Source organism: Oreochromis niloticus, linkage group LG17 (assembly GCF_001858045.2).
Source record: "Oreochromis niloticus isolate F11D_XX linkage group LG17, O_niloticus_UMD_NMBU, whole genome shotgun sequence".
Classification (NCBI taxonomy): Eukaryota; Metazoa; Chordata; class Actinopteri; order Cichliformes; family Cichlidae; genus Oreochromis; species Oreochromis niloticus.
This window is the reverse complement of record NC_031981.2, coordinates 17094878-17118512: the sequence shown is the minus strand read 5'-3', so window position 1 is coordinate 17118512 and position 23635 is coordinate 17094878. Positions and strand designations below refer to the sequence as shown.

At 38.6% G+C, this 23635-nt stretch overlaps 1 protein-coding gene across 1 annotated transcript in view; it reads left to right on the top strand.

Moving 5' to 3' along the window:
* nrip2 (nuclear receptor interacting protein 2) overlaps window positions 1–21718 on the top strand; it is a 41635-nt gene extending 19917 nt beyond the window's left edge. Inside the window, exons 2-6 of the mRNA XM_003448092.5 lie at window positions 4842–5156; window positions 11725–11807; window positions 13724–13830; window positions 15832–15884; window positions 18094–21718. Of these exons, the coding sequence (XP_003448140.1) occupies window positions 4842–5156; window positions 11725–11807; window positions 13724–13830; window positions 15832–15884; window positions 18094–18210 (675 nt within the window). The 3' untranslated portion in view covers window positions 18211–21718. The remainder of the gene's footprint in view (window positions 1–4841; window positions 5157–11724; window positions 11808–13723; window positions 13831–15831; window positions 15885–18093) is intronic.
* Window positions 21719–23635: the final 1917 nt, after the last annotated feature.

Here is a 23635-nt window from a genome sequence, read left to right as displayed (position 1 = left end):
AAACTATGTGCTGATTATTTTTTTAAAAGGTGAATAAATGCTCGCTGAGCTCTTTGAGCTGACAGGCAGGCAAACAGACTCCTGGATGGTCCGCAGAGGCGATGGACCGAAGTGCCACTCAAACGCGATGGCAGATCAAACAGAGTGAGACCACAGACATGTCCAGACATGAGATGACATTATTACTGCTGTGTTAAGGTTAGACAGCCGCCTCTCCAGGGCCCCGAAGCCTCCTCTTATTTGTTTTTTAGTCGTCGTGTTTCCATCTGTCCCCTTCTTGCTTTGCAATCCAGAAAATCGTCCTTGTCTTCATTCATATTGTGCTCAGGAATACTTTAACAGCAGTGTTGGTGTGTGCATGTTCATCAGAGCAGAACATCAAATAATACCCAGTAATGTGGAAAATAAACAGGCAAGCGAATAGCAGCGTCATAACTCCTGTGTCATAACAGGAGTGAAACGGAGACAATCACAGCGGCTGGATGGCGCTTCTTCACAGAAACGAGGTCAGCTTTTGCTGCTGATCGCTCGTACGTGTTCCAAAACAAATCATACATCCAGTTCTTGTTTATTTTCTTGAACTGTATAGTTCATTTTAATTTATTTTCCAGCTCTTCGTTTAAAATGTAAACTTTAATCTGGGTTGGGTCACAGACAGAAGAATGGCTGATTGTTTAGGTGATCGTTGGTCCATTTTGTCCAATTATCCAGTCGGTCTGTTTCAGAGACAATCACAGGTGAAAATGTTCACTTTAAATGCTTCAGAATACTTTCGATACCAACAAATGAATCTCTGACAGCCCCAGCCGTTGGATGGTCACATATTATCATCTTGTCAGGGTTTTTGGATCTGGGAGGTGGACTACACACAACTTGCAACAGAGGAAAACTTGTCAGTGACTCATTGTTTGATGGCTGTTATTGAATCACTTACATAGACGTTGATGAGTTTTATAGATCGCGCCGTTGATTGATCACAAGAGAAAGGAGGCTGATTATATAAATTCTCACTGGTAGAACACAAAGTTGTTAATGTTGACCTCGCAGCCATTCAGATGTTATCGACTAAATCTGAGGATTTTTGTTAAAGAGCACATTAACTTGAGAAATTAATGTGCTGTGTTAACCTAATCTGCCACTTGTAGTCACGTTATTTTGAAGTTACGTTTTTGGCAACGACATTGTTTCTTTTCTTTTGTAATTTTTGTTCAATACAACACCAGAGAGGACATTAAATCAAATAATTTTAACTCGCAGGATTTAGCCAAAGTTTTACATTACATACATTTTTCATTTTTATACAGTCTCCATCTTCAGAGACTTCAAGATAACTGGACAAAGTAACATATATGCTTTCTAAATATAAGGATCGTTTTTTTAATACTTGGATTCAATGACTGAACTTCACCAAATGCCGTGTCTCCTCCCTTGAGATGCTCTGCCAGGCCTTTGTTTCAGCCACGTTCAGCTGCTGCTTGTTTGTGGGTGTCTCTGCCTTCAGTCTTTTGTCTTCAGTGACTGAAAAGCTGCTCTGCTGGGCTGAGATCAGGTGACCGACTTAGCCATTGAAGAATATCCCATTTCTTTGCCGTGAGAAACTCTCGGGTTGCTTTTGCAGTTTTGCAGCGTTTGGCTGAATCTGAGCCGAGAGTATCAGCAGTCACATCATTAATAAACACTCGTGAGTCGGTTCCACTGACAGCGATGTCATAACGTTGGCTCCACCGCGTTTGACAGATAATGTTGTAGGCTTCGGATCATGAGCTGCTTCTCTCCTTCTCGTTCCACATTTTTCTCTCCATTATTCTGGTACAAGTTAATCTTGGTTTCAGGTTTTCAAAGAATGTTTTTCAGAGCTGCGCTGGCTCTTTTAAATGTTTTCTGGCAAATTTTAATCTGGCCTTTCTGTCTTTGAGCATAAACAGTGTTTCTGTGCATTTGTTGCAAACCTTCTTGTAGATTTTTTAAAAACTGCTTAATTTGTCAGGACATGTGAGCTAAGAAATTACGAATCCCACAAGATGAATCGCCTGTGCAGGAGTGACTGAAGTTGCCAAACGTCACTTCCTATAAAGGTTCAATGCCTGCAGGTCTGTTAACTGCATTAAGAATGAGGTAAAAGATACAAGAGGCAAGATGGTGTGTATGACAGGTTGTAGAGCTCCCAGGTTGTTTGACAGAGTATTACAATGCTTTTGATAACAGCAGAGAGACAGCTGGCAATGTGCTTTATAGGCTTGGCATTTACCCAGAATGCTCATACTGCGACTTTACGGCTCGACAGATGCCACTGCTGGTTGGCGAGACAGTTATCCAGTTAGTCTGTTTCAGTGGCAATCTGATGACTTTTCACGGGTCAAAATGTTCACTTCAAATGCTTCAGGATACCTAACATACCAGTGACTGAATCCCTAACAGCCCCAGCTGTTAGGTGCTAATAGCATGTTAGCAGGCCAAATATTCTTTTTATTTTGGTCACATATTATCATCTTATTTGTTTTTTTCCCCCTAGCCGAGCAGCAAAAACAGTCCACGTACAGTAAAAGCAACCAGTCTGTGCATTTTCCTCTTATTCCTCATCATTTCATTAGCAACATTTCTATGAAACCCCAAATTATTAACAAATTATTCTATGACGGCCTGGCCAGAGTTTTTTTGCTGTTGTTGTTGCTGTTGTTTTTTTCATTAAGTGTGATTAGAACACTATTGGAACATCTCTTAATATCCTGCTGATTTTAGTGTTCCTTCGAATCCTTTGTGTTTTATTAATGCAGTGACTCTGCTGGTGTTAAGTGACCTGCTCTTTTAAAAGCGTACTTTCTGGAAGTCTGTACCCAGGCTTTGTACTGCTGGAAGAACAATGTGATTATGGAGTAACAGGCAGCTTAAATAGAATTTTCTCCTCATGTGATCCAGGAAAAAAACAGCCAGTTATCAGCCACATGTTGTGTTTCTAAAGCAACAGAAATCAGGCTTTTTAATATCCATCTGTGGAGGCTGTGTTTTAAAATGCTGATTATAATGCAGTTTCAAACCTGAGGAACTTTTTCAGAACATTTTCTTTTATTAAGATTACTTAAAAGACTGTTTATTAGATGAAAAAAAAAGGCCACTAGGTTTGTGTATCAAATAAAAGCCTCTTGCATTAAGCCTTTTATGTCTGCTGACAGTGATGACTTGAAAGCATTAGCATCCTCCTTGAATTGCCTTTCATGTCTTAATAATACGACCTTCATCTCAGCTAGTTGGGATAGCGTTTCACTTTTTCAATGAAGATAAAGTTTTATTCTCGCATGTGAGGAGGAGGATGAGGATGGAAGGTGACTCTAAAATGGCCTGTAGCTTCTTCTTTAGGGCTTTAATTCTCAAACGTCTAAGAACTAAACCCTAACCCTAACCCTAACTCTAGGTAGACAGAATATGTCATTTTTGTTTTTATTAAACTGTTCTCTCAGACACAAAGAAAATAATCATTTTAACAGCTCCAGATTCAAAAGTACTCACATTTTTTCCAAAAAAAGTCTTTTTTTCTTTTTAAAATTTGGGTTAGTCATTTTCATGACTGTTTTTAATGCGGTGCTTTTTTAAATCAACATTCATAGCAAAAGAAATAGTGGATCAATAAAAGTCCACAGGTAAAGTCTGATAATACCAGACTTAAAAATTATTCCTGTGACTCATCTACTGGGAACAAAACCCCTTCAACTTACATCCAAACCACGTGGGCCAAACCATGAGAGGTGGATTATTTTATAACTCATATATTTAAAGCTTAAAGATAGAGGTGAGGCAACTTTGATTTAAGAGTGTTTAGGTTTCAAACAGATAGCTGTTTTCAGCATGTGTCCCTCTGCATTGTAACTATGATGTCTATGAGGACAGTCATCTGTAAACGGTGATAAGATAAGATAAGATAAGATAACCTTTATTAGTCCCACACGTGGGAAATTTGTTTTGTCACAGCAGGAAGTGGACAGTGCAAAAGTTATGAAGCAAAAATTAGAATAAAATAAAATAAGAATAATTACAGTACACAACTGTACAGAATAGAATAAAATAAAATACTATATACAGTAGAATAAAATAGAATAAAATATACAATAAGATAAAAATAGAATAGATGACGTAGATATTAGCTGCGTGCACTTCTCAAGGAAGTTAAAATAAGTCAAATATAAACACTATAACTTTCATTTAGTTTTGATATTGACATGCACTGATTAACCAGAAATGAAACTGTTTTTGCATGCTGCATTTGGATGTACGTTGTGGGATTTTTTGGGTTGTGGTTATGAACTCCAAGCTCTGTTTTAAAAAGGTTCTAGAGTGTAAACCATCAGTATGCAAACATGCATGTGAAATATTTGGGTGAACTATCAGTGGGCAAAAGTGATTCATTTCATGAGCATAAATTACTCATTTGCAATGCAAAATATTAAAAAGCAGCCTGTTTCATATGCACAAGTGATCTATTTCTTGGCTCTTTTCTGCAGGCATCAGAAGAAGTCGTGTTTCAGTTTCTGATCTGAGCAACACCTCATATATATACCAATTCACACATCAGCAGCTGCACATCTCTGGCTCATCTTGTTCTTTTCTTCTTGCCTATGCAGGAAGCAGGCCTATTTTTTCCTAACACATATATTTTAAACTACATACATTATATACTAGCTGTATGCACTAACACTCAGTACACAGTGGTCTGACTAATCTTCATTTTATTTATAGAGTTACAGAGCGTTTTTTTTCTCCTTATATGTGCACTACACACTATGTGCATGTTTCAAAAAGTCTGTACTGACAAAACCTGCTGTCTAAGACCTATCTGCATTTCCTTCTAGCAACCTCACAGCATCGTGCAGCGTCGCCTGCTGGAGGGAAACATCACGCGACTCAGAGGTGAGGGCCGGGACCTCAGCACCAGGGTTCGCTCCCCACTGGCCGACACCAAGGACGGACCTGCTGACACCGAGGAGAGGAGCGAGAGCACGGCCGATGACTCCACAGAGGAGAGGGAGTCTTTGGAGGAAAGCGAAAGGAGCCTACGGTCGGACGAGGAGGACGACAGCAGCGAGGCCGGAGCCAGACAGACAGCTGAGAAGCCCGAGGGCGGGGAGAGCTCGCCTGTCCTAACTGCTCTCATCATTCAGTGCAAGGTACTGAACCCTGCGTACTCAATCTACGCTCACCCACATTCGGTGCTCTGCTGAAACAAACTGAAAACAAAAGAGGAGACAAAGACCACACTACTCTGCTCCCATGACTCATCATTCAAAGCCTTCATTTACTTTCTCTTTACAACATATCAAAAGCTCTGCAGGACCCACAGACACCACTGAGTCACTGTGATTAAATAAGTCCAACCTGGTCAACACATCTGTATGCGCCCAAAACGGATTCAGCAAATAAAAGAAAAAGTGTGCAGGGGCTTAAAACTGTGGAGGATAAAATGACAAAGAGAAACACAAAAAATGGTATTAAATCTTCTACTGCAGGTTACCCAAACTTGTGCTTAACCGACATGGTAAGCAACAGATAACTCTCCACCTGGGGGCTAGTTTGTCCACTTGTACCCAACACTGGCCCTTGTAAAGCATAATTTGTAGTCCTAGGTTGAGTCATCAAAGAGCCTATGCCACAGTTTAATTTATACTCTTATACTTCAGTGGTTCAATGGTGGGTCTACAGTGCTTTCAGAAGGAAAACTGAGGTCATTGTGTTGAGCAATCTTGAACAACAGTCACTTTTACTGAAATACAGGAAAGACCTAATAAAACAAGCAAAACTAGGTCTAATACTACCTACGTCATTAGCATAGTGGATAAGCTAGATACTATTAGATTTTAACTCACTGGACGGGAAGCCTGTGCCAATCAGTATTTGGTGTTAACATGACAGATTACTGCAAATAGGATGTGCATTTATCTGCAAGGACATCATTTTTACATAACTACATCTCAAGTTTTTACGTACAGCTGTGGACAGAATTTAGCATCAACTCAACATGGACATAGATTATTATTAGAAGGCACAGCATACATTTTCATTGCTATGCAGATGATACCCAGCTTTATCTATCCATGGAGCCAGATGACACACTGATTAGTTAAACTCCAGGAATGTCTTAAAGACATAAAGGGCTGGATGGCGTCTAATTTCTTGTTTCTGAATTCAGATAAAACTGAGTTTGCTGCACTCGGCCCTATAAATCCTAACATCGCCTGTCTTATTACTTCTAGGCTTGAAAACTGTAATCCATTATTGACAACATGTCTTTAAAACTCCCTGAAAAACCTACAGTTGATTCAAAAGAACAGGAAATGACTATAAAGAGAGAGTATATTTCTCACGTCATATATGATGATTACAACTGCTTGACAGTTGTTCTGCTGTTTTTAGGTTTGAAAGCCTCACCATTACTCCTCTAACAATAAGACTTTTCTCTAGAACGTATTTGGCTTGTCCAAATGGGCTGCAGAAAATTTCAGTAAAGCTTGAATGTATTGATTTTGGAGCAGGGACTTCTTTCTTGTTTGGCACCCTCTCAGTCTACGGCGATACCAAACTGGCTTCGCTGTCGACAGTGACCCTGGTGTTCCAGGAGTTCCTGGGTTGTTTCTTAACAATTTCCCCTCATTTAAGGGGGACAGTTCTTATTCGAGATTTTGGAAAAATGGTGACAAACCTGAATGACTTCTACTGTACACTTGGAATCTACAGTTGTTTACAAATGGCTTCCTGAGACCATCTTAGCTTACATAAACTACAATTCTCCTTCTTAGATCTTCACTGAGTTCCTTGGAGTTGCCCATTGTACTGAGTATTGGTCAATCCAATGAGTGCTGTCAAACAAATACTTCTTATGCTGGCAAGGAGAAACTATCAGCTGTAGTCAACTGTAATCCATAAGAAGAAGTTAACAGACATTATCTTTATCAAGTTAAAAGACACTGTAGAACCTTCACCACCACTTATTAAGAGATTTAAGCAAGTAAATGTACATATTTGTATGTTGACCCTGCGTGAATTAGAGAAAATCCAATATAAATTCAAAGTTGTGCTACTAACTCTACTTTTTTGAAGCCATTAAAGATGTATGCTGCACAATGATTTCACCCTGGATAAAGAACAGTTCAAAGAAATCATTAAAAGCCCCAAATTACCAAGACATCAGCCCTCTTTGAAGATTCATGATCACTACAAAGCTACAGTAATTGAGACACATGAGCAACAGTCAAAGAATATTTGCTGAAACCAGTATTTACCCCTACACCTCCCTCACTTTTTCCAGGGACATTCAGAGGTATCTCAGTGCAGAAGAAGATTCCTAAACCACCTTAGCTACCTACCAAGCAGCTCCTCACCCTTTCTCTATAAGCTATAACTAAATTACAATTTAATTATAATTTGTTGTATCATGATCCTGAACATTAGTTTTCTGGTCTCATATGTACTGAATTGAATCCATGCATTTGATATTCACATTTTCCAATTTTAAAGGATCAGAAAGCCTACACCTGGAGGTTGGTGGTGTTTTAGTGGAAATACTTGATTTACTGTCACACTAGAGACCCAATTAAATCCTACACATTATCACACTTCATTTGTATCATTTTTAATACCTTTTAAAATAATAATACATTACTTTTTAAGATCAGGCATTGGAACTACAGTGATAGGTTTACTGAAACAATTTGCACTTCTTCTTGGTCCATCAACATCAGCACAGGTTGTTTATTTTCTATTTCATGTGATAGAAAATATTGTAGTGATATTTATTATTGTGCTGTTTATTGGGCTTCTGTGTCTGAAATACAATGAACTGAGTAGATCATTAAATAGAGCTTTGTAACATCAAGCCAAGACAGCGAGTACTGCATAAAGGAATTCACTGGTCCTTGAGTTACATCAGCCTCTGCAGAGACTGTCCAGGGTTACTGCCATAGATTTGTCAACCAAAGAAAAATAAAGACATCAAGTAAAAAAAGACAAAAAGAGCTTACGGTCGACATGTCTGGTGAATGAAACCATGTGAAAGTTTCTCTCCTTATGTCTTGGAAAGTGTTTAAAATCTAATCATAAACCCCAATCTGAACTGCCACCAAGGTTAGGTATTGACCACTGATCAGGTAAAAGCAGCTTACAGAAAGAGAAAAGCTCTGAAGATGGTAGAACAACACAAATCTGCATGCACAACTATGTATCCACACTTTTCTTAGATATATTTTCTGAAACATATTAGGGATTAACTGTAGTCTGGTAGTCTGGGGTCACTGATCACATATATCACATAAGGACAAATATTTGCAGAAAGGTCTCATAAAATTAGTAATACTGACTTTTCAGAATATCTGCTTGAACTGACCCTGCAGACAAAAAACAATAAGCACGTGCAGGCATTTTACAGGCGAAATGATTAATTTAGTCTGTAAATTAATCAAAAAAGCAAATGAGACTTTAGTCAGCTTAATTGCATCCCTTACTATTGCATCAAACCCCTTTAGGTGTTGTTTCATTGCAATTACAGGATTTAGCTATTTCATCCAGTTTAATACCCAATGATTGATTTGATGGTATTCTTGACAACCCATTGCTGTGTATTTAAAAACTCATCTCTCATCTTTCTGTGTGTTTAAAATTGTAAACTAAGCGATGAACAATAAACCAGCAAACTGGAAACATTTCCAAAAGCCTCAAGGACAGGATAAGAAAATACCCCCTCAACATACCTCCACCATGAATCACTCACATCTGGATACAGATGAGTTTGTGTACTGCGCAGTACACACTAGCCGCCCCTCATTTCTTTATATTTTGCCAGAAAAATTGGAAATTGGAAATGTGTGCAGCAAAACAAAAATGGAAACATAGAATACAAGACAAAAGCAGAGTTTGTGCCATTATAATGAGTTTGGCAGTTAATGTTTATGTTTAACCACCTTTATTCTTCAGCCTGAACTCTTTCAGGCAGCTTTACTCTCATTTTTTAAGTAGTCTTTAGTTGTAATTCTCCAGGCTATGACTTCAGATAATCCCACACTGCTTCAATAATACCAAGGACTAAGCTCTGACTGAGGCCAATCCATGACTGATTTTGTTCCATTTTGTTGATCGTTGTGTTAAAAATGATCAAACCTTAAAATTGATTCTTTCCTAAGTTTTTTGTCATGCATATACACAACAGTGGTTTATCCCTTGAGTTGGGTGCATTTTTTAAAATTGTTTTTTAGGCCAGGTAAAATTAATCTGGTCAATTACAAGGACTGGACTGAAAATTAGTGAAAGACCCTCAGAAAGCCTGAAGAACTGTTGCTCAAGACCTCTTAAAGAAATTACAAGAAAGTCTTGTTTAGAAACAAAACATAAAGAAAGAGCGACTTCTCAAAACTTTGACACTGTCTTCTAGCTTGAGTGCCATAGCCATCATAGACTGGAAACAACTGAAAGACACAGTAACACATTATGGGATTTATTGTTCTTTACAGTTTAATTGTAGTAACACATGCGGCAGAATATTTTATACTTTGTCTATAACCGTGGGCTTGATACTATGATATTTTGCCCTTTTGAATTTGAATTTTGGAGAATTGCAGCCATGCACAACACCAAGGACATAACCGCATTTTATCCTTTGAAAGAAATCAATACAGAGATCAAACAGCTTCTCATCCCTGTGGGGTTTGGAGAATATCACACACTTTTTTTAAGTCCACTTTTTCAGTGGATTCCGCGTTTTCACCCATTACTCGGTGTGCGTTTGCTGGGTTTTATCATCGACTTATTAAATGCAAAGTGTTCTTCAGTTACTTGTTTGGCTGCTATTTTTAAACCTCAGGGATGGGGAGGGATTATTGCACCACCGGGCCTGAGACAAAAGAGCAGGTTTGTGGGTCTGCTGATAAGCCAGTGAGGACAAAGAAGCCTTGCTCACTCAGCTCAGTCTGCACAGACTGAGAGGGATCAAAACAAGGTAAATGGAAAATCAACGTGTTTACTTCCAAGTGGGGGAATATCCTCGGGTCAAGTAGATAAGGTATTGACTTATAAAGGAGATGACGAGGAGAGAAGGACAAGCAGACACTAGATGTTTGAAAATATGCCCAATATCTAAAACAGAAAGACGCTCTTTTCATGACATTAAAAATACTGACTCCTTATTTATACGATACAATTTTAAAAAATGCAGGATTTTGTGTTCCTGTCAACTCGTACTGACTATTTTTAGTTGTACTTTTATGTAAAACATCAGCAAATTATAGAAACTAATCATCCAAGTGTTTTTAAATGCCTTATTTTGTCAAGCTAACTGTCCTAGATTTGTAAGAGAGATGAAACAGATGACTATATTTCAGATTGTTGATGACTACTTACTGGAAATTACCCAAAGATTCTGCTACTGAAGCTTTAGTTGATCTGAAAGTAAATCTGTTTATAAATAGACTGAGAATCTTTGATATATATCTGCATCTTATGGTGGAAAAAATACCTAAAAAGAGCCTGATGCTCACTTATGGGGGTGGTGCCAGCACACTGCTTCTGACATGCATGCAGAGCTGCCATATGTTCTGTATATACCTCATTATTCCAGTACTTTGCTTTCTTTCCACAAACATGGACATGTTGCATGAAATCACCTCAGAGGATGCTAAATGGGAAAAGGCCTTTGCAGACAGCAGTTCCAATAAACCATTACAATCTGCTGCGCAAAGGATGAAACATGTCTTTGTGACATGAGGCGCCCTGCAGGCAGCAGAGCACCCGTGACATAAAGAAAAGTACAAATGTCAGTGGAAATTAGGCCAAAAGACGCCTGCTTGCATTGCTACTGTAAAACTCTGGATTTAAAATCAGATAAGAAAATGTACTTAAATGCCCTTTTTGGTGGGTATAGGATGCAACTTTGTTCATATAAATCTATGTGATGAATACAAATCTATCGCCAGGCGAGTTAGGTTAGCATAAATACTAAAAGTAAATACAAAAGAGTGCTTAAAGTGGACTACAAGCAGCTGAGAAAATATGAGATAAAACAGGCTATCAATGTTAATTAGGGCAAACCTCTCATTAGCATGTACCATGTACTTTCAGGACAAAATTTTGACTATTAAAAGATTATATTGATACATTGGGAATTCACTCATTTGCATTTTTGTTGGGCACATATTAACATGATATTTTTTTAATTTTATTTTTGCATGTATAAACATTTATGCATAGAAGCTTCAGAGGTGTTAGCTGACCCAAGCTAATGGTTTCTTCCTTTGTATTGTTAGCTAAGCTAGCTACCATTAAGCTACAGTAGCTTTTTTAACTGCTGGCTTATTACACCATTGCAAAAAGTAAGTCTGTGAAATTTCTTCCCTCCTGGTTATTCCACCATCAACTTTAAATGGTATTGTTGCAAAGTAGCACCTCAGTAATTAAACAGTAGATCATGTACAGTGAGGGGTTTCACAGTGTTGAGGTGCACACAGTGTATAAAAGCCGACCGCATTCTGCCTACTCAGTAACTGCGAATTTTCTGTGGCATTAATATCAGCACAAAGCAGCCAAAAAGATTTGTTCGAAACAGGAGAGATCAGCGTTCTTTATACGCTCCCTGTAGTTAATGAGCTAATGTGCTGTTCATGTGGCTGGTTGGTTTCCTTGCATGCACTGGTCCCAAAATGAAGCAGTAAAAAATAACAATGTGACACCAAAAATCACCCCTCTGTTTCCCCACAGTGCTGCGAGACTGAAGTCAAGGCATCCATCAACACCGGCAGCCAACACAACCACATCTCCACCTCCTGCTGTCAGAGGCTGGGGTAAGAAACACCCGGCTCTAAACACTCACTGCACATGCACCTAATATTAGCATCCTAATTTATTCTGAGAAACACATCAGCTCAGTACAAATACTGAAGTGATTAAAAAAGTAACCAAGGATAGAAGAAAGGACACCTCACAGAAGAAGTGGATTTAAATAAATGAGCTTTAAAGAGAAATCTGAATGACAACATAAAGCTCTTAAGTTTCTCCAGATTGTTAAAGATGTGATCTTAATGTCGTCTTTAAACTTTCAAATATATAATAAAGATCTTTTTTTTCCCCGTGGCTGTGCACTAGGGATATTCCTGGTGGCTGTTTCATAATTTTCCTTAAGAAAAAGAAAATCACTTCCGTGCTAATTTTAAAGTGAGGAGACAGTTCTAAGACAAAGTTACATTTTATCCCTACAAATATTGTGCAGTTATTTACACCATGAATTTGCCAAATGTGGATAAAGTTCAGGTTAATACCCGCATGCCTGTGTAGAATGTGGTTAGCGCTGAGAGACAGTGGCCGTTTAAAAAAAACACAAAGCACATACTCAAATTCTTTTGTTGGGCCATCTTTAGCGTAATTTTCCATGGCATTGCTTTAATAGGCTTTTTCAATGTCACAACATTTATTTCTGTCAGAGTTTAATTAATTTTTCACCAAGCTCTTGCATTAATAATGGGAGAGTTGGACCTCAATGCAAAGACTTCTCCATCACATCCCAAAGACTGAGTGAGGTTATGGTCCAGACTCTGTGGTGGCCAATCCGTGCTCCCTGAACTACTCATTCATAATTGGACCCGGGTGAATTCTTGTATCGTTATAGGAATAAGGGAAGAAAAAAAATCAGTTGATGGAAGAACATGGTCATACATTTATTCAGGTAGTTAGATCACTGAACCTAAACCCGATCAACTGAAGCAACCTCAGATCATAACACTGCTCCCACAGGCTTGTTCATTAAGCACTAGGCATGATGGGAGCATCACGTCATCGACTTCTCTTCTTTCCCTGATGAGCCAATCACTCTGGAACAGGATAAAAGTTATGTTCCCTAAGAATCTGAAGCCTTTTTTTTCTGATTAGCCTCACTGATGAGCAGCTACATATTTTAGTCCCAATCCTCTGACTTGTCTTTGCATTACACATGTGGAAATCCTCTTACGTTCACTCTTAAACACAACTGTTAGTGCTACTCTTGATTTTATGTATTGGAATTATATTTGTGTCAAAAGTGTTGCTGCTAAAATGCGATATTGTACAACAGACTGAAGGGACAGGAGTGCAGAGGCTACGGAACCTCCCTCTGAATCCTCTCGATTGGAAGATTTTTTTCAGCATTAATGTAATTCTTTTTCTTTGCTTGATGCGGGCCAAGACTTTGACCCTTCTTAAACAGAGTAACAGCTTTTCCAGCGCAGTTGTTAAAGAAAAGAGAAGCTCACCACTCCATCAGTGAGGGTTTAATAACCTGTTGCCAGAAGAAACACATTAATCACTGCAGCGGTTACCCAATGGAAGCTGTTCATTTCCTACTGCAGAGCCGTGTTGGTTTGAGCAGACATCGTCTTGCCCATTCTGTTCTTGTTTATGAGATGGATAGTTGCTCCTGCTTGCAGTCACCCGTGGCTGTATTTTTAAGCACTAGTCAGCTAGTTGTATATTTGTTAACATCTAAAATCTGAAGGTAGCTGATTAAAAGTAAAATCTGCTCCTCTGTTGCTTTTCATGATCCTAGTTAATAAAATCCCAGCAGCACCAACTTTTGATTGACATTTTAATAAAAATCAGATGCACTTGTTTTTTGTGAGGTGAAGCTGCTGTAGGTAGATGTACTGACATAAAACACCCACGAAGGCTTTTTTGGACTGATGAAGACATTCTTTATTGTGTGTGCGTATCTCTCTGTGTGTGTTGCTAGACTGGTGCCCAGACAGGCCAGTTCACCATGCGACGTGAACAGCTCGGTGACGGAGCTGCAGCTGCAGCTGGGCACACAGAGAGTCCAGTGTTCAGCTTACATTAAAGGTAAAAATATCACAGTGAAATAATGAATACCATTTCAAGATTTTTAAAGTGGTGACCTTAACTGGATAACATTAGCTGTGTATGAACTCTTGATGCCAATAAATGAGAACTGAAGGTCTCACCTGTGTGGGTGGAGGTAAGTGTGGAGCAAATTTCACTAAAATCTAATAAACTTTTAACACAATGGTTTTTAAGGAATAGAAATGCCAAAATTTTCAGGCTTAATAGTGCAAAAGTGAAGACTGTGAAAGGAATTTTCCTGAAAACCACAAAGCCTTGTGGTGTTTAAATTTGCACCCTGGTACCAGAAAAAGATTTATTTTCTTCACATTTCAACTTCCTGAATCCCTTTACCTGCAAAGGATTTGATGGCAGTCACAGTAATGAGCACTGCAGCTCTCAACTCTTGAAGCACATTATGGCACTATGGTATTATGATTAAAAATAGGATGGCAGCCTCTTTGTATTTTTTTTGGCAACAAGTTCTTCCATGTTTGTGTTCTAAATGCGCAAATCAGTCCGTGCATGATTACATTGCTCCGCCCATCAAAGAGTCACCTGCGTGAATATATTGCCTATCTTCATTTATTGGACTGATGAATGTCGGTTGGAAAAAATGTACATATCACCCAAACTTGCTCCAAATACTTTGTGGCTGCAATCAGTCTCAAAAAGACTAGTGAAGGTTTACAAAAGACTGCGTGTCCATCCATCCATCCTCTTCTGCTTATCCTTATGAGTGTCACAGTGGGGCTGGAGCCTATCCCAGCTACCATAGGGCGAGAGATGTGGAACACCCTGGATAGATTGCCAGTCTGTCAGACAGATCGCCAAAACATTGCAACCCTGCGCTGATGAGTGCAACTCATCTGTCACACATCTCCCTGCTTGTACTCTGGTTTCATTCTTCGAAAGGTTGTCAAGTACAGGTCCAAAGAAGTGAGAAAAAAAAACTTGTGTCTGTCTGACTCACTGTTCTCCTCCGGTAGCAGAAATCAGAGGTTATCTTTGTCAATAAAAAGGCTGCTTTCCTTTTAGGGATCGATCCAGCTTAGTCCTTGAAATTTGTGGTTGGCCATGATACTAAAAACAATAGTGATTAAGTGCCCAGCACATTTGTTATTTCCTGCAGCACTTATGTAAATGCATTAGCTTCTCAAAACAGCTTCAATTGTTTCCTTAGTGTAACTTTGTATTTAACATACAGACTGACATGAATCCTAACCTTGTTCCCAACTTTGCCGTTGTTGCAAAGTAGTTTGCATGGAAAACTTGTCTGCAAACACCTGTCGCTTCCTGTGACTGGGATCTAAGATAACCTTAAATAAACCCTGGTACAAGCTTAGCCTACTGCTAAGTAGTAGTGGTAAGTAGTAACTAAGTAGTAGTTACTTTTATTTCATTTTTATATTTATTTATAAAAGGTTCAGAGGTGGTTTTAGGTGGATTTTGTTACCTTTAGACAGAGCTACGCTAAATCTAAAACTAAAAATGCTGCTTCCAACATGCAGCTATTAGTCTTCTCATCTGAGTCCCTGCAAGGAGCTATAATCTGTTTTTTAAATGTTGAAATGTTCCTTTAAAGTTAATCTGGAGCCCGTAAGTCATGCAATTGCCCTTACTTTACTTACTTTTCCCTTGCTGTGAAAACATTCAGTCCTCACAGAGACAAAAACAAAAAAGACTGCTTTCTGTTATTGTTGTATTTTTTGTGGACTTGCTCCAGCGACTCTAAATCCCTCATACCTGCATCCAGGGTTCTTCATGCGCATTAAATTCTCACGTTGCCACCACCCACACAAGTACATATGCTTAACAGCGCTCATTAACACACGGATGAATATGGAGTGTGCTGATGACTTAACCTGGATTCAGGCTAATGAATGCATTTTCAGATGAGGTGTTAAGAAATGGAAGCAGCTTACAAAATGGACTGAAATGCAGTTTATGTATTTCTCTTCCCTCTGCCCTTATCTCTCCCCTCCTTTTCCTCCCTTTCAGAGGACGAGGCGTTCGAGCTGTGCCTGGGTCTGCAGACTCTTTTGGAACTTAAAGTAAGATCCTCATTTCATTTTCTCATATTTTGTGAGCCTTATCGCATCTTTTGATGTGTGCTGGGCCTTTTACAGACTCAGCTAAGCTGAAATGGTCACAAAGCTTTAAATAACCAAAAAGGGGAGAAGAAGAAATACTCTCATAGAACTGAACATGTAAGGGGGAAAGATGCCGGTTCTTATTGCATAAGGGTCATGTTGTTTTTATAGCACAGCATTTAATCGGGCACCCGCTGTGCAGATAAATCCCACATGAGGAGATTCTGGACATTCTGTGATGTGAAATGTTTAATATTCACATTTGAAATATGACATCTAAATCCAATCACAAGACAAGCTGGCAGTTTGAGAGTAGTCCTTCGTTTATTTCAGCATTACATAATCAGGCAACTAGTTATCTCCTGGAAGATCTAATTAAAGTGAGACTTCAGGGTGTGAAAAGAACATGAGCTCCAATTTTGTAGATCAGCCCTGAAGGACTGTGTGAGGTAAGATGAACATTTTAGCTCCGAGCTCATTCCGGTGTTTGGCTTTCCCTGCAAATATTCATAAGCAGCGTTAGTAATTGTGATTAATGGCCTGCACCAGCACAAATGTAATATAAAAGCTGCTTAACAGAAGGACGAAGAATAAAACATCCCTGCTTTCATAAATCAATGTCCCAAGTCTTTTTGTTTTCATAGAGAAAGTGTTAGACTGCGCTTTAAATTTCAATTCATTATCATTCATTTTTCAACTTTTATGACATAAAATAACCCTGAACTGTTAACTAAACACAATATTTCTATTTATTCATTCATTCATTCATTTATTCAGACTGTGGTTTACTAGTCTTTATTTTATTCTGGTTGATTTTTACTGATTTAAAATGTGTCTGTGTTACCGTGCTAAACACAAGTCTACACATTTTCCTGTTATTTATGGACAATTTATAATCAAAAACTCCTTTTATGCATTATGGCAGTCCTGTTGATTGTCCTTTGGGGGACCTTATTGCTTTTAAGGTCCACCAACATTTTTTGGATGCATGGAAGGGTAAGAGTTGCTGTGTGTTAGCCAGATGTGTAGGCCAAACAGGCAACTTATTAGTAACCCATAATCAAGTTCAGTGATAGGGAGGCTTTATGGTCAACCAACAACAGAAGAATCAGAAAAATGAAGCAAATTACTCAATAAAAACACAACAAAATGAATGAATATTTATGGTATAATTCCCGTTACACCGTATAAAGTTCGATACTGGATTAATGCAGATCTCACTACCAGCTTGTTAACCTTTCCTTTCACGCTTGTTGCTATTTTTATGTCGCAAATCAGCCCTGACATTTGTCTCCACCCACTCAATGGAGCTAATCATGCTGAAAATATGGGGGCCTGTTTCAGAAACGTTCCACAGGTTGCCCTCCAGGTTACTTTCAGCTGAATTTCATTTGTTGAATCCAGTAATAGCCAATACATTTTCATCGAAGGGGTGTCACATGATGTTATTTTGCCTTTTTGTGCCTTTTTTTCTGGCAGCCACTGGTCACTAGAGAAAAAAGTATATTCCCTGACCAGTTGGCGAGTGGTTGCAAAAACAATGCTGTGTCGAAGACCTTATGACAACCGCTGCTGCAACCAAGACATTTAAAAAGGTGCAACTTTTACTTTAGAGATGGCAAGTAGTTGCAGACAAGTCTGTATCTTCCATGTGACCTACAGGCTCCAGCATTCTGTTAGCAACCAAAGCAATGAGATTTCTTTTTGTGCAGCACTCTGTACCTCTTTGTGACCAGTTTCACCTAGCAACTGCCTCCAGCAACTACTTGTCAACTGGTTGGGGAATAAGCATTGTTTCCATAGTGACCAGTGGTTGCCATGGGGTTCCAAGTTAGTTTCCAAGACTCACAGCCCTGGCTTTGAGTTCAGAAGCCACAACACCGACTCTGCTACTAATCAGAAGAAAACTGGCATATAGGGAGAGGGAAGGAACCTACAGCTGCTTTTTTCAGAAGCTGATTATTTTGGATATGAATCATGCAAAGCTACTCTAGCAAAATTTAAGAATAAACACAATTTTCGATCTTAGATTATTAAATTGAAATATATCTGAAGGTATTAAGTGCAATAAACTATCCAACTTTTCATGTGTGTTGTGAAACAAGATTGGCCATCTGTGATTAAATATTTAGCGTACTAATTATGTCTCCCCATGTGACTCCTCTCATAGTGCTGCTTGGATCTGAGCAGTCGGGTCCTGAAGCTGCAGGGCTGTGGCGAGGATCTGCCCTTCCTGAACCCCTTGACCGACAGCCAGTGCCAACACGACACCAACGAGAACCTGTGAGACCGACTCGGCAGCAGCGACCACGTCCTCCTAAAGCCTATTTGGTTGCAGCAATGCGGCACGATGCTGTTCATGTCTGGGCTGTGGGGTCACCGTGTCTCTCACTGCCAGAACATGGATGAGCATTTGCATCAGTTGTGCTTGAGTTTACATCTTTGTGTTGGTAGAATTAAGACATTCACCATGATTATCGCTTATATAAAACTAGTCTAGTAAACAGAGGAAAATCCAGTCTTGTAAGTTTAATCATTCTTTGTGATTAGACTATATATTCAAACCAATTTGTCTGCTGAGCTGCTCAAATACACCAATGCACTAAAAGGGAAAACCATAATAATCCTTAAAGTGATTTTTTGTGGAATATTTTGTGATTTAACTGTAAAAAATACTTTGAGTCATAGAGTGAATGAAAAACAAGTTAATTGCGAAGTTAAACAACTTCACTTAAGATATTCTTAAAGGAATAATTTTATATTTGGAAACGTTTAGCAACAACATTAGCCTATCAGCACCATTAAAACTCACTATTTAACATATTACAGCTAATTTCTGAAGACCATACGAACACTAAATGTACAAAATAAAAGTTGTACGTAATATAAAGGCTGACAAAAACTAATATAAGCATATTAAAGTTTTTTTTAAAGCTTTTTATAGATGAAACCAGATTGCTATTCCAACCTAACTTTCTTCTAGCAAATACTTTAGCAACTGATCCAAAACATTAGTCATACTCTAGGATTTATCAACTATGTGTGTCGACCATTTATTTGAAAAGCTATTAAGACTGATCCACTTAGACAGGTCTCCACCACTTACACCATCTGTGACGTTTAGCTAGCAACATCAACCCATTCTTTCATTTTCCAATAAATTTGGCAAAATAATGATTGTGTTTTTCAACCACTCCAAATTTTAGCTTTTTGTATATAACTTTCTCCTATTTTGATTATTTTGTCTGGCAGCTTTTAGCTACTCTGTTTTCACTCTTTAGCTATGATCTTTAGCCATCAGTATCAACTGTTCATTCATAGCTGTGGCCAGCAGCTGAATTTTTTCCCAGACAATTATCTGTTGCTTTGGCTATCACACCATTGACCCATCAGCTTTGACCTGCTTCAACTTTAATTCACGTGCCCGTGATTTAAGTTATCATATTTACTCCATGCTATTTCCAACTAACTTTCCAACTTCCAACTTGGAAAGTTTCCAGCTTCCAGTTTATAAAGTTAATGTTTATTTTAAAGTTGTTTTTTTTTAGTTCAATTCTTTACTTTACCTGAATATTTGATTTAATATCAGTAATTTTACCTGGCTATGTATAACTTAAAGCTATTGGCTTTGAATTGCTATGTATCTGTTTCAGGTATTATCAATTTATTTTATCAGTTTTGCTAACAAATAATCACAGTTGTGCAGAAAAACAGTATTTCCATTGTTTGTTATCTTAACTGTCTGCAAATGCAAAAAAATTAGTATACCGAACAGTTTCTGATTCATAAACAGCAATTAAACAGCATAATATTTTTCCCCAAATCCTCCTCCAGTAAAACTTTCACCTACGAGGGGAAAACCCCTGCTCCCTCAGTGATATAATAATTTACGTGTATCTACCTAATTTGAATGGTTACTGAACCATAGTTATTCAAAAGACACAAACAGTTTGACATATTCAAGAGAAATAGTCATAGAAAACAGAGAAATACAAACTGATTTTTGCATGTTAACCTTGAAATTTTCAAATTTTAGGAAACAAAAGTAAAAAATTAAAATTTAGGAATGTTGCATACTGTGTCACATTTATCCTCAACTGTAATAATTATATAAACGCTTTATTATTTCCACTCTTTAGCAATTATTCTTTTTTTACCTGTTATTCCACAGCTGTATCTACATAGTTTTCCTCCATCTATCCCTAACTTGTACCCATCTGTTTGCTCATTATTTTTAACTAACAGTTTCCAATAGTTACGCATGTATTCAGCAAAGTACACAGTTTTTTTCCAGTTATTTTTAAACTTTATCTGCACTCTTTAAACTCTATTGGATGATATAGCTTTATTCTTTCAGATGGTCTTGTGTGCAACAAGAGCGTCAAGCTAACAAAGGTCCTCTCCTATCTTACCTCGTACCCCTGGAATCAGTGGATTTAACATATTGCCTTAACATGTTCATTAGTGAGGCTTTAATTGGTGCTGGAAGGCTTCTTTTTCTCACCTTTGGACCAAGCCAGGCTGGTTTTTTTAAATCAACATTTCCTGGCTGTAGCCTTATATTTATCAGACAGACCGGTGTCAGTCTTCTTGCTGTCATCAATATGCTGTATGAAGCTGTAGAAGCTGTATTAAGCACATTTCCCAAACTACATTTAAGACACGACACGCCTCATACAAAAACGAAGAGTCTTCAAGCTATTTCCTGAGTGTTAAAAGAAAATGTTGAGAAGCTTAGGATTCTAGTGTAATTAAGTGTGGATCAGGCTACCTCCTTAAAGACACAGACTGGTTCTCATAGAGAATTTCAAGAGATCTAAGGAAACATTTCTCAAGTAGATATATTTAGCTTTGTAAAGTCCCTTCATTCTTTTTTTCCCTCATAAAGAGACTGATTTGGTTATGTTTTCCAAGAGCACACTTTCCAGCCCGTCACGATGGCCTAGACTGAGTTGTGGTAGTTCCCTATAAATCTCCTCATATAAAAATAGACTTAAGGCCAGCCGGTTAAATATATCAAGAGTCAGAAATATCAAAACATTCCATCTGCATGACTTTGTAAAGTTCTGCCTTTGTATAAGTCTGCATGTTTATGTACTAGTCTGATTGTGTCATGTTGAAAGTCTGAAGGGGCTGGATGTGTGTGCATTATAAGCCCAGAAGGGTTTTCTGCCATCTTATAACAGCAGCTCCTGTTTCACGTGGGAAAAAAGTGGAACAGGTCCCATCGTCCCAAAACTGGTACAGCGAGCTCCGGTCAGAACAAGCTGCCAAAAGCCGACCCCCGCTGCCTTCCCTTTCTGACTCTTTCAGGAGATTTTAACCACTCGGCTAAGGCTGCACTTGTGCCAAGGCACCTCTTCAAGCTTATCTTCATTTAGGCAACTGATCTTCTTTGTGTATTTGCCGCCATTTTTTGGCTGATGTTATTCACTCTTGATGCCTCATGTTTGCTGATTTGCCTCCCCACTACAGTGCCACCTGCCTCTCTTGTATGTGTTTTCATAGTGTGGAGAGTAAGGAAGCTGCCTCAGATGTGCTCACCGAAAGCACCATCATGCTCTGCTTTAACAACACCCGTGCTGCTCCACGCTTTTTGACCGTGCTACAGCAACCATCTAGCCTATTCTTGGCGGTCATGAACGTGCAGATTGGAAATATTTGTTTCTCTTTGTTGTGTTAGTGACCTTCCTATGACGTGTGAGAGGAATCGATGTATGACAGAAATTTATTTTTGGTGTTTTTCTTCTTCTGGACAGTATTTTCTCTGCCTAATAAAGTATGTATTCTGGCTAGCTTGGCATTCATAATTTTATGACAAGGAGACACAACACAGAGGAGCGATGGGCCTATTTAGATAAATGGAGCATTGGGGCATTAATTTAAAATCTCAGCAGACTGGCTGTGGGAGGACTCCACTAAACAGACCAGCCTGAACATTGATTCCCATGTTCTGCAGTAGCTAGACACCCATGTATGTGCCCTTTACTGGTACATCTTGCTATATAAAGAAGCATGTCATGTTAGAATAGAGGAAGCAGATGTTCCCACACCACCAGGGGCCTTTGACAGTTGATTGGCCTGAGTATTGAAGGTTCCCGTCTTGCTGTACTGCCCTTTTTTTCCATGACAGAGACCCAAGCCAATTCCCATTGAATATGTAGTAAGATCAAGTCCTTTTAGGTCTATAGCACAAGACGAAACATTTCAAGTGTTTTTAAAGAAAACCAGAGGAAAGACAGAAGTCTTCATATCTGAACTGAGAGCTGTGTCTCTGGTGCTTTATAGATAATTGTTTCTTTTAGAAATTCTTTCAAAGGAACACACCAATAACCAATCTTTTACAGTAAATTACATCTAAGCATTATTAAAATCAAGGAATTATTAAATGTGTTAACATGTTAATGTGGGGTTTTTTATATGCTATATAACAGTAGCTATCAAATGTATACCATAGGCCAAGTCAGCTATACATATAATATAACGTGGAGTGGAAAACGAATTTGCCACTTCCTCATTTCTTAATTTGTTGCACATTTGGGAAAATATTCTGTGAAGTGACGAGACAAAATCTGGACTCTTTTGAAAAAGTTCTACTACATCAGGAGTAAAACTAACACAACACTTCATAAAATGAACATCATAGAAACAGTCAAACATGGTCTGGACTTAAATTTGATTGAGATGCTTTGACATGACTTTAAAAAGGCTCATAAACTGTCCAAATTTGGCTGAATTATAAAAGATTCTGCATATAAGAGTGGGCTAAAATTCCTCCACAGTCATCTCAAACATGGCGGTTGTAGTGTAATGATCTGGGGCTGCTTTGCTGCTTCAGGACGACTTGCTGTAATTGATGGGACGATCAATTCTGCTCTCTACCAGAAAATCCTGAAGGAGCATGTTTAACCATCAGTTCATATCCTGAAGCTTAAGCTCTCTTGGGTAGACTAAGTCCATGTCAGAATGGCTCAAAAACAAGGTTTTGGAGTGGCCAACACCGAATGTAAATCTGATAGAGATGTTTTGGTGTGACATTAAAAAGGCGGTTCTTGCTGGGAAATCCTCCAGTGTAGCTGAATTAAAACAATTCTTTAAAGCAGAGTGGGGCAAAATTCCTCCACAGTGATGTGCTTGTCAATTATCACAAATGCTTGATTGCAGGTCTTGCTGCCAAGGACGGCAGAACCAGGAGGTTTGGATAACTTGTTTCTATACTAAGTGAAATCATCATTTACAAACTGCATTTAGTACTTAGCTTATCTTCGCCTAATATTAAAAATTTGTTTGATGATCTGAAACATGTAAGTGTGAAAAATATGTAAAAAAATAGGGGGGCAAATGCTGTTTCACTGCACTGTACAGCAGCATAAAAAGCAATTAATACTCAGCATGAAAAACACTTATCTACATTCCTATCCTCACCTATGAGATGGCAGATAGGCTGGGCTTTTATTTCATTTAACAATAAAACGAGGAGCTCGATCATTCAGAAAGACTTCGGAGTAGAGCTGCTACTCCTCTACATGGAAAGAAGCCAGCTAAGATGGTTCAGGCATCTGACTAGGATGCCTGCTGGGTGTTTTGAACATGTACTACAGGAGAAGGGCTGTACTCAGGACATGCTGGGAAGATTATATCTCTCAGCTGGCTTGGGAGTGCCTTGGTGTTCCCTGAAGGAGCTGGAGGAGGTGACTGGGAAGGTGAACGTC